At 35.9% G+C, this 12,522-nt stretch overlaps 1 protein-coding gene across 1 annotated transcript; it reads right to left on the bottom strand.

Annotated features, from left to right (window-relative positions):
- Window positions 1–2,509: 2,509 nt before the first annotated feature.
- Window positions 2,510–6,426, bottom strand: LOC143533199 (uncharacterized). Its single transcript, XM_077028054.1, has 6 exons — window positions 5,722–6,426; window positions 4,681–4,872; window positions 4,371–4,610; window positions 4,050–4,267; window positions 3,697–3,951; window positions 2,510–2,961 (listed from the first exon to the last, which is right to left on the bottom strand). Exons 1-6 carry the CDS (start codon window positions 6,026–6,028, stop codon window positions 2,656–2,658), a joined length of 1,518 nt encoding a protein of 505 aa, XP_076884169.1. The 5' UTR covers window positions 6,029–6,426; the 3' UTR covers window positions 2,510–2,655.
- Between the last annotated feature and the right edge of the window lie 6,096 nt (window positions 6,427–12,522).

The following is a 12,522-nucleotide window of genomic DNA, read 5'->3' as shown; positions in this document are numbered from 1 at the left end:
AGGTTCGTTATGACACTGACACTAAACCCATAATATATTAGTAACCTAGAATAGTAAGACACTCGTATAACTTACGAAACAAACTAGGTTTACCTTATAACATATTAAACCGGCGTGTATTTGGTTGGTAAAACATGGCTGTCACGGCGGCGAGTAAACGCGAATTCGGCCAACATTGATTAGGTTCAAGCCCGGCTCTTGGGTGAGCTTACTAAAGCAAATGCCTTGGGCCTCCTATTTGTAAAGGCCTCATAATTTTATCCCTCTAGTTTCTTTTTTTTGTCAACATACAAGTATGTTGTTGTCTCTTTTGAATTATTATGCCTATGAATAAAATAGGTTTACTTTTTCCAGCTTAAATGTATATTATATTATTATGTTATCGATAAACATATTTGATTTTGAGAATGGTGCAGCCAAGTGACTTAGAATTATTGAGTCAAACACACGGTTGCTGATATAAGGTATGCTGTAGATTTATTTACTTACACTAATAACACTATCTAGTCGAAATCCATATAATTAGAGTGTTTATCTTCTTGCCAACTGTAAATAATATTTTTGAGCAGGCCAATATTAACTTAAGATTTTTCTGCTAACTAAAGATTTTAGTTAATTGTTAGTTCTAAATCCAAATAAACAAAGAGAGATTACAATATTGAAATTTTAAAAAGACCTCAATTTTAAGTTTCATTTTAGGCCTCCACTACGGTTGAGCCGGCCCTGATTAGGTTTGTTACGGTTCCGAAACTAAACCAAAACAATAAATTTTTTCAAATTACCATATTTAAGAGTTAAGACAGAAGAAAAAACTATATTTAAAACAAAAAGGAAATAAAAACTAATAATATATTTACAAATTTATTTGTGGCACCAACGATGTAAACGCCACAAAGAAAAGTGTTGTTTAGTTTTAACCGAAACTATAGAACATATAAACAATTAAACGAATGAAGTTTTCTTGTTCTTGTTCATTCGTTAAGAGAATGAAAAGTGTGTGTTTATGTTCGTTCTTTAATAGCATAACTGTATGCAAACAAACAAAACTGAACATAGATGAATGAACCTAATTGACCGAACACCACATAGTTTTGTTTACTGATGTGAATTCTTGGTGCTTTAATGTTAAAATGTATCTTATTCAAAGTTTTTTTTTTTGTGTAGGATTATGCATGAAAGTGCACTTAATTGAAAAATGCATCATCACTTAAGTCTGGGAATTTTGTAGAGGATATTTTGATATTTATCTCGATTTGTTTAATATCTTCAGAACTCTCATGTCGATCCAATGTTGGATATTTCATTTTGCATCAATCGTCTTCTAAGTGTCAACCCATTCTTTATTTTCTTCACTAGTTAGGGGGTGTTTGGGATTCCTTATTTTACCTCCTTATAACTTTTTATTAAGTAAATAAGTTACAACATTGTAACTTATGAAACTTTTCATCTCACATCAAATGCAATCCCAAATACCTAATTAATTTTCAAAAAGTTAATAAGTTATAAGCTGGTAAAAATAAGCATTCCCAAACACCAGATCTTGTGGACATTAGTTATTGAAAATTAAGAATGTAGTATATGAACAAATGGGTAATTATTATAGTTAATATTTGTATCACATGCATATAAGTTTATTGTTATCAACATCAAAAGTGCATTTAAAAATGTGACCATATGCATTCATGCTAACAAGAACATCATAAAGTAATAGTTTTGTAAAAAGTTGCTTTATATTTATAATCTATAAAAGAGTTGCTTTTAACAGTATGTATGTATGTATAGACCAAGATCCAATGATCCATGGATGACACATGCAACTATGTAGACCATGACTCATGGATAATACATACAACAACAAAAGTCAGAATCCTAGTTTTCATTTGAATCTTAGGATGTAATATAAAAATCGCTATGGTGATTAATTAGAATCTTTAGTGTAATAATAATGCTCCCTTTCCGAGGTTGAGCACATGCTATGACAATACCCAACTAAAAGCAAAAAAAAAAAGTTACAAAGTTCTTATAAATTGTAATATGAAATAATATGAAATGGCCCGACAGGACTAGTCCTGGATCCGTTAGGAATGACGGGTCAAAAATATTGGGTCAATACTCAATACCGGTTAGCTGATATAAATCAAACACTTCATGGCATTTTGTGTCGTTATATTTGGCTCGTTTAATAAAGGGATCACGTTTTGGTACATATATTTAACTCATTTGATTAAATGAGTCGTGATTGGGTTTGTTTGTTAGTCGTTTGATTAAGCAGGCTAACTTGTCAACTCGTTTAAACTTGGAACAAAAAATATAAAAATAAAACTTACAAGGTCAACCCACAAACACATCTAAACACATTTGTTACAACCCATTTAGAACCTGCCAACCCATCTACACCCCGTTTAGAGCGTTGATGTCTAGGATACAAATAAAGACAAAGTAAAAATCTAATAAATGCTCAATAGTCATGCCCACATTTCGTGTGAATTTTAACCTATAAAATCTTAAATTACAAGTGTAATTTTATTGTGTAATTATATTGGCTCATGAGTTTTGCACCAGCCTACTAAATACACAGTGTTATTAGCATGACTGCAGCATGCAGTCATTAGTTCTAAAGTAACAAAGTGTTGTGTATGCATCTAAAATTCGCATCTAAAAAAAAGTAATATCTGAATCGTTATCTGAATAACTATTTATACCTCTTTCCTCTGTTTCTTCATCGGTAGTAGCCTCCATCACAGGAACCGGGTCAACTTTACCGGGCAATGGGTCAACTTTAACAGGCAAGGGGCCTTGAGGGTTGCCAAAAACCATGGTCAACATCTGTCTATGGCATTCGTCACAAAAGTAAAAGTAGGTGAAATGGCCCTCGTAAAGAAGCTTATGCACCATTGCCCCCGGTAAAACCCGATGCACATACTCACTCATTGATGGCGGAACCACCCTATCTTCCAACCCCTGTTAATATTAAAATAAAAAATATATAAAAAGATAACTATTAGATGAATTTGATATATATTTACTGAAATTACGAGCTTAGTCCAAAGTTTTCAAGCAGGCAACAAAACTTATGAACAGGGTTATCCTATTCTGTTAAGCAAGTGTGAAATGACCAAAATACCCTTGTTTAAGAGGTTGTTTGTAGTAAAAATGAACCTTAGGCAACTTAAAACTATTTCAGACATCCCCCCTTTAACTAAAGTTCTTAATCTGAACTTTTAATAAGTGTAGGTGGTACTTTTGACTTGATTCGAGTATACTTTATCTCTAACAAGTCAAATGGGCAAAATAAATTTGAATTAATTACTCGGATGGTGGTATGTCCATATTTTAAGTACGGTTCTTTGAAAAATTACATTGATTCCTGATTCCTGAGTAGTTTGAAATTGTAACACGGATTGGGTATTACCGGCCATCTCACGAATTTAAGGCCTGTGAGGGAGTTAGTTTTCTAGTTAAATGCCTGTGAATGACTAAAATGCCTTTACTGCTAAAATGAGTCAAATGGGTTGAAAGTCTACCATAGTGTATTTTAATGCATAAATAAAACCTTCTAAATAATTTTTAGTTTTTTCTCAAAATTATAATTATGGAAGCAATAAATACTTTCTAATCATATCTAAAAATACACTAATTATTGGCAAGTGAGTCCAACCCAAACCATTCTGCATAATGAGAAGAAAATGCACGAACCTGCCATATATGTATCGGGCCAAGAAACCCGGTCAACTCTTGAGGCCGTCGTTTATATATAGACTTGAGCCAAAAGATGATACCTTTCCCTTGATGCTTCTTCTGGACATTAAGATCACTAATACTAAATCCCCAATTTGATACCTGCAACACTGCTTCCTCTACAAATGGTTTAACATTACCCTGTCGAACCGACTCCCCTAAATCCCGCTTCCAGAACTCTTGATATTTCAATTCTTCTATCATAACTGTGTCCTGCCAAGTCAACCAATTGTCCAATTAAACATCTACAAAGGAAAAAGATTTGAGTAAAAACCTAAAATTAAAAGTGATTTTCAGTTGAGATTGCTAACCCTTTTTCCAAGTGACAATGCGAGCCACTTATCTATTTGATCAACGTTTCCCGACAAGAATGTCTGTCGGTAAAAGTATGGAAGAAGGACTGGAAACTTTCGTGCTATAAAGTACATAAACTTCCTTCTAGAAGTCCATTTGTCCCAGGTCCTTCGTCTCTCAACTTTATTCATGCTCGGCTCATAGGGGTTGATCATAGGTGCCACCATGAAAGCACCTGTACGTTGAGTTAATATCCCATAATCAGTTTCAAAACAAACATTCAATTATTATCCAAAGAATCTCGTTCAGCATGAATGATAACGAGAAAGGTAACATACCTGCAATTCTATCGGGTATGTAATTGAGGGCAGCCCAGGTGTGTAAGCTTCCACCAGAGTATCCAACCACCCAAAACTTGTCGGTTATATGAACAGCATATGACAAGTATAACACATCCATTGCTGATGACTCGAGGTTTCTAGAAGGATGAGGATCACTTTCCCCAAATCCAGGAAGATCATATGATACCAATCGAATGCCAAATTCTTCTAGTAGTGAAGCCTTGATTCCAGGTACTCCTATTTATCTTCCTCTTAGTTTTCATTAAGCAATTTTCAAGAAACTTATTTAATTGAATCGTACTTTTACCTGCTAAACGAGATGAAAGGAATGAATGTGACGTGACCAGGGTGAACCGAGCTTGTTCAGATGAAACACCTTGCTCATGATAAGCTAAGTGTCGGCCATCCGGTAACATTATACGTGTAGCATTTGCAGGATGTATGTGCAGCTTTTGTATCATGGGAATTGGAGCATCACCTTCAGAGGTTACAAATAGGACTGCATTTAGTTGATCACTATCAGTGAGATGCTTAATAACATTCTTGAAAAACACACATGCTCATAAGCTCATTATTGACTTTCAGCAGGTAGAAGTTTACAGGGAATAATTAGGGGTGAAACGAGCCGAGCCCTAGCTCAACTAGACTCGAGCTTGGCTCGTTTTGACTTAGGAGAGCTCGGCTCAATTAGAGCAAATTTTTTAACGCTCGAGCTCAGCTCATGAGTTGTGTCTAAAGCTCGGGCTCGGCTTGTTTATTATTCATTAATTAATTTACATACGTTTTTAATTATTTATATATATTATGTAAAAACCTTAAACAAGCGTAAGCTTGACTAGAGCTCGTGCGGTACCTTAAACGAGCTAAAGCTGGCTCGAGCTTGACTGTGTAGTGTGAAACTAATACATAGATGTCCAGAAGAGGTTAAACTTCTAAATACACAAGGCTCGATGAGCTTAAACGAGCTTCGCATACAAGCTTAAGCTCGGGCTCGAAACTAGACGAGCATTATTTGAGACTCGGGCTCGGGTTCGATATCTCTAATTGAATGGCTAAGATATTACCTTCTAAAACTATAAAACAACATGATTTTCATCCTTAAGTTAAGCATACAGACCAAGAAATTTGCATATATGTCTGTAATATTAAACATATAATGTGATTAATAATTATCATATCTGTAATTTATATAATTAATCATATTCCTCTATTTCCTAACCAAAAAAAAAAGTCAATTATCCATTCTCTATGCAAAAAGGTTTAATAATAAATATCCAGATCAATTTATTTACAACATAATAATAATGATAATAATAATAATAATATATGTATAACAGAAATCAATTACCTGCAATTACAACGGCGAAGACGAAGGAAATGACGGTCCACGAATGCATCGGATCACGATCTTCCGGTAAATACTCATTCAAAAACCTGAGCTTCGTACACGCAGACTTACACGGACCACTTAAATTCCGTACAACGAAGGAATCATCTCTCAATATACTCTGCTTCACCACATCTCTACATCCTTTACCAAACTCAACGCTCAATTCCGCCAATCCTTTAGCAAACTCCATCGCCAGGTACCTCCAGTCCTCCGTCGACACTCTCGGAACGTAACCGCCGGCGTACGGCGGATTCACTCCGTCCATAGATCAAACTTCAAATGCTCAATCGTCGTCGGTGTGGATTGAATTAAATCATAATTTATTATTATTATTATTATTTATAGATGTGGACTTTGCAGTGGTTGCATGAAGGAGAGAGAAAGAGAGTGTGGTTGACTGATGGAGGGGTGGAAGTGTGGAACTTGAAAGTGAAGGGACTGGTTATGTAAATAGGATGGATTTGATTGATGATTAGGAGCTGGTGGGAAGATGTGGATCTACGGCGGATAAATCGCCACGTTGGCGGGATGGAGTTAGTGGGACGGTAGATGATGACAGCGGTGGTTGGGGTTTTGTGTGGGTCCCAGGGGTAAAAAGTAACGGAACGGTTGTTAACCTTATTTTGCCGGTTTACTCACCGGAGAAGCTTTTATTATTGTGATAATTATATATAGGGATTACTCTACCTAATAGTAACCAACTTTGAAAGTTTTTTAAATCAAATTATTGATACAAACTTTTGTTTCAATCAGTTCACTGAACTTTCATTTTTGTTCCAATCATAGCTATTTTACCTGGATAGCAATTAATCTAGTTTTTTTTTTATTTTTCAATGTTTTTACTTTACATAATAACTTTTAAAGGTTGCAAAAATTATTAAAACTGCGAAATATAATTTTAAAATTTTGAAAATTTGCAAAAAAAGTTTCGAAAATTGAGGTCCGGGTTGGAACGGGTCAAGGTCGGAACGGGTCAAAACGGGTTTCGGGTCAGTTTTTTTTGAACTAACGAATCAGCGTGTTTTCAACACGCTACAACTCGTTTTAACAGCAAAAGCTCGTTTAAGTGATTTTTCAGTTCGTTTCAGCACCTAACATCTCGTTTAAGCGATTTTTAAGATCGTTTCAGCACCTAATAGCTCGTTTAAGCGATTTTTAAGTTCGTTTCAGCATATAACAGCTCGTTTAAGCGATTTTTCAGTTCGTTTCAGCACCTAACAGCTCGTTTAAGCGATTTTTAAGTTCGTTTCAGCACCTAACAGCTCGTTTAAGCGATTTTTAAGTTCATTTCAGCACCTAACAGCTCGTTTAAGCGATTTTTAAGTTCGTTTCAGCACCTAACAGATCGTTTAAGCGATTTTTAAGTTCGTTTCAGCACCTAACAGCTCGTTTAAGCGATTTAAGTTCGTTTCAGCACCTAACAGCTCGTTTAGGCGATTTTTCAGTTCGTTTCAGCACCTAACAGCTCGTTTAAGCGATTTTTAAGTTCGTTTCAGCACCTAACAGCTCGTTTAAGAGATTTTTAAGTTCGTTTCAGCACCTAACAGCTCGTTTAAGCGATTTTTAAGTTCGTTTCAGCACCTAACAGCTCGTTTAAGCGATTTTTAAGTTCGTTTCAGCACCTAACAGCTCGTTTAAGCGATTTTTAAGTTCGTTTCAGCACCTAACAGCTCGTTTAAGCGATTTTTAAGTTCGTTTCAGCACCTAACAGCTCGTTTAAGCGATTTTTAAGTTCGTTTCAGCACCTAACAGCTCGTTTAAGCGATTTTTAAGTTCGTTTCAGCACCTAACAGCTCGTTTAAGCGATTTTTAAGTTCGTTTCAGCACCTCACAGCTCGTTTAAGCGATTTTTCAGTTCGTTTCAGCACCTAACAGCTCGTTTAAGCAATTTTAAGTTCGTTTCAGCACTTAACAGCTCGTTTAAGCGATTTTTCAGTTCGTTTCAGCACCTAATAGCTCATTTAAGCAATTTTTAAGTTCGTTTCAGCACTTAACAGCTCGTTTAAGCGATTTTTCAGTTCGTTTCAGCACCTAACAGCTCGTTTAAGCGATTTTTCAGTTCGTTTAAGCACTTAATAGCTCGTTTAAGCGATTTTAAGTTCGTTTCAGCACTTAACAGCTCGTTTAAGCGATTTTTCAGTTCGTTTCAGCACCTAATAGCTCATTTAAGCAATTTTTAAGTTTGTTTTAGCACTTAGCAGCTCGTTTAAGCGATTTTTCAGTTCCTTTCAATGTTAGGTGCTGAAACGAACTTAAAAATCGCTTAAAACGAGTTGTAACGTGTTGAAAACACGCTAATTCGTTGGTTCAAAAAAATACTGAAACGAACTTAAAAACCGCTTAAACGAGCTGTTAGGTGCTGAAACGAACTTAAAAATCGCTTAAACGAGCTGTTAGGTGTTGAAACGAACTTAAAAATCGCTTAAACGAGTTGTTAAGTGCTGAAACGAACTGAAGCATCGTTTAAACGAGCTGTTACGTGCTGAAACGAACTGAAAAATCGCTTAAACGAGCTGTTACGTGCTGAAACGAACTTAAAAATCTCTTAAACGAGCTGTTAGGTGCTGAAACAAACTGAAAAATCACTTAAACGAGCTGTTAGGTGCTGAAGCGAACTTATAAATCGCTTAAACGAGCTGTTAGGTGCTGAAATGAACTTAAAAATCACTTAAACGAATTGTTAGGTGCTGAAACGAACTGAAACATCATTTTAACGAGCTGTTACGTGCTGAAATGAAATGAAAAATCGCTTGAACGAGTTGTTACGTGCGGAAACAAACTTAAAACTCTTTTAAACGAGCTGTTAGGTGCTAAAACGAACTGAAAAATCACTTAAACGAGCTGTTACGTGCTGAAACGAACTTAAAAATCGCTTAAACGAGCTGTTAGTTGCTGAAACGAACTTAAAAATCGCTTAAACGAGCTGTTAGGTGCTGAAACGAACTGAAAAATCGCTTAAACGAGCCGTTAGGTGCTGAAACGAACTTAAAAATCGCTTAAACGAGCCGTTAGGTGCTGAAACGAACTTAAAAATCGCTTAAACGAGCCGTTAGGTGCTGAAACGAACTGAAAAATCACTTAAACGAGCTTTTGCTGTTAAAACGAGTTGTAGCGTGTTGAAAACACGCTGATTCATTGGTTCAAATAAAAAAAACTGACCCGAAACCCGTTTTGACCTTGACCCGTTCTAACCCGAACCTCAATTTTTCGTAATGTTTTTGCAAATTTTCAAAATTATAAAATTATATTTCGCATTTTTAATAATTTTCGCAACCTTTAAATGTTATTATGCAAAGTAAAAACATTGAAAATTTTAAAAAAAACCTAGATTACCTGCTATCTAGGTAAAATATCTAGGATTGGAACAAAAATGAAAGTTCAGTGACCTGATTGGAACAAAAGTTTGTATCAGTGACTTGATTGGAACAACTTTCAAAGTTAGCTACTATTACGTGGAGTAATCATATTCTTTAATGGTTCTAAGTTTAAGGGAAAATCTTTAAAATGTTCATTTTTAAACAATGTGATCAAACTTTTGTCTATCATCATTATATATTCTTTAAATGTCCGTTACCAATAATCTTTATCAATAATTTTGGCTTCTTCCTTAAACTTTTTTAGACTCGCTTATTTTAAACCAGTAACTACTTGCCACGTGTAGTATATACTGTCGACCTTACTTATATACCATCGGAACGTCGGCCTCACAAATATACCGTCGGATCCATTTCTTTGTAAAAAAAAATATATTTTTTTAAATCATTTCCTAATTTTTTGCAAGGCCAACGGTATATATGTAAGGTTGACGGTATATATGAGAGTGTGCCGGTATGTATGACACATGTCAAGTAACTATTGGTTTAAAATAAATAAATCTGGCAAAGTTTAAGAGAGGATCCGACGATATTAATCATGAACATTTAAAGAATTTATGATAGTTATGGACAAAACCTCGAGCACCTTATTTAAAATAAATATTTTAGGAATTTTCCCTAAAATTAATTCATGCTTAAAAGAAAGTACTAGAAGTTAGATCGGTGACATGAGATTGTCAATACTTTCTAAAAGTTATGAACACATTAAATTTGGTGACATAAATATAAAAAACGATAAAACTAGGACTTAAAAGTCAAAATAGAAGGGCTGTGGAAAAGTACTACTCCGTAGAAAGGAGTAAAGACTATAAGGTGCTGTTTGTTTTTGCAGACATAAACTGTCTGCAAGCTGATTTCATCTGTTTTCATGTCTGCAACTGAAGATGTGGTCTGAAGATCTGCAAGCTGAAAATATAAGACTGTTTGTTTTTATAAGCTGATACTGTCTGCATAACTGTCAAACTTATCTCACAAGATAGAAGTCATTTATTCAAGTTACATCTAGTTTTTAGTCTTTGCTTTCCATGCCGATTTGGTTTTGGTGGGTGGTGGAAGGTGGTGGTGGTGGATGGTGGTAGTGGCGGCGGACGGTGGGTAGTGGCGGTGGATGGTGGTGGTGGACAATGGGTGGTGGTGATGGATGGTTTTGGTTGGTGGTGGACTGTGGTGGTGATGGATGGTGGTGGTGGTGGGTGATGGATGGTGGTGGTGGCGGTGATGGATGGTGGTGGTGGTGGCGGTGATGGATGGTGGTGGTGATGGATGGTGGGTGGTGGACGGTGGTGGTGATGGATGGTGGTGGTGGTGGCGGACGGTGGTGGTGATGGATGGTGGGTGGTGGACGGTGGTGGTGATGGATGGTGGGTGGTGGACGGTGGTGGTGGCGGTGATGGATGGTGGTGGTGGTGGCGGTGATGGATGGTGGTGGTGGTGGGTGATGGATGGTGGTGGTGGCGGGTGATGGATGGTGGTGGTGGTGGCGGACGGTGGTGGTGATGGATGGTGGGTGGTGGACGGTGGTGGTGATGGATGGTGGGTGGTGGACGGTGGTGGTGGCGGTGGATGGTGGTGGACGGTGGCGGCGGGGTACGGGGGTGGTGGTGGCGGCGTACGGTGGGTGGTGGTGTTGGCGGACGGTGGTAGGAGCAGTGGATGAGAGGGTGGCTGCAAAGGGAGAAGAGTAGGGTTTTTTTGTGAAGATGTTTTAAGCAAGATTTCCTTGCTTTTCTTTTAAGATGAAAGAAGATAACTTCAGATCTGTTTTAAGAAAAAAAAACAAACAGTCTTCAAGGGTAATGTCTGCGCGCCTGCAGACATTAGCTCCCTTGAAGATGTTTGAAGAAAAAACAAACACCCCCTAAGAAGACCACTTACCTCTATTGATGGCTTTTGAAGTTTTTAAAAAAGACTATTTTAAACCGTTAAGAGTATAGAGTATAAACTATTCTAAACCGTTAATGTTTTTGATTAATATAAAATACATCTATTGATGGCTTTTGAAGTTTTTAATTGGTGATTTTTAGAAGAGTCCTATTAAGAACACCCTCTAATACACCTCGTATAGACTCAGACGGGGCATTTAGGTTCCCCTTTATAGGCTATCGTATAATCTTATACGGGGCACAAATTTGGTTTCTCAAAACAAAACTCGATTAATCTTTATCAAAACTAAATGATGACTAATTGGAAACTTAGTAAACAAATAAAGACTTCATGTCTTTCAGACATAGGCACATGTCTTATGCAAAAAATGAAACTAATAAACGAGAAGTTGTTGAACAACTTTCATAAAATTGGAGACATATGCATGTTTTTCATAAAAATGAAATCAATAACGAGAAGTTGTTGAACAACTTTCATAAAATTGGAAGCATGTACATGTCTTTTACAAATAATGAACTCCATAATCAATAAATTATTAAACGAGACATTTCTACAAGTGTTTATTACATATCTTTGTTACACAAGTTGTATTTGTGATTGATAGGTATATTTGATTTTATATTTATATCATCATTATTAAAATAAGATGACACCCAAACTACACCAAACAGGATTATAAACCTTAACATATAATCAAGAAGGAATACATTTTTCGTTGATCATTTGTATTGTACTTTTTACTTTAAATATGAATTGATTTGTTTGTCATTACTATAAAAATCATTAAAATAATAATCTGTGTCGTTTATAATAATGTTGGAACTTTAATAAAAGAATAATACACCGCTTAAGACCATGTGTAGTCATAACTCTCAACATCCAGGCATTATACGTCACGTGGCGCCGAGTCAGAGTTATGGTTTTTTTACAAAAACAGGCTGTAATCATAACTCTCCACCCCCAGGCATTATGCGCCACGTGACGTCCAGTCACTTTTACACTTTTTGTTTTTTTTTTTAATTTTTAATAAGAATAATCAAATAACAATAATATTTTATTAAATAAATATTACATGAAAATTGTCACACCCCGACTTAGGGCCTAGGCGTGTGACCACAAGTTGGTACCTGTTTTGTAAATATATCAGAGTTTATGGTTTAATTTTAGCGGAAGACTTAGGTTTGAATACAATATTAATTTACATTGAAAATTTACTTGGGAATTAAACACCCGAGTATTGGTTTACAAAATATATGTTTCGTATTACAAGGATTTTTAGTTATAAAAAACGGAGCCATCTTGTACGCGCTTCTATCTTCATTAAGACTCCAATCCTTGTTAATGCTACTTATGCTTAATTACCTGCAATGGATTGGAAAAATAGGTCAGCTATATGCTGGTGAACACGTATGACTCAATAAAACATTTTGAATGACGATTATAATACAAACAAAGTTTTCTTGACAAGCTCAGCGGAAACATTTCTACTTCCGGTATATGT

The sequence above is a fragment of the Bidens hawaiensis genome, unplaced genomic scaffold, assembly GCF_021521415.1.
Source record: "Bidens hawaiensis isolate Kalapana, Puna unplaced genomic scaffold, B.hawaiensis_p1.1 tig00009623_1, whole genome shotgun sequence".
NCBI classification, from domain to species: domain Eukaryota; kingdom Viridiplantae; phylum Streptophyta; class Magnoliopsida; order Asterales; family Asteraceae; genus Bidens; species Bidens hawaiensis.
The sequence above is the reverse complement of the archived record's forward strand: the minus strand, read 5'-3'. Positions and strand labels throughout refer to the sequence as shown.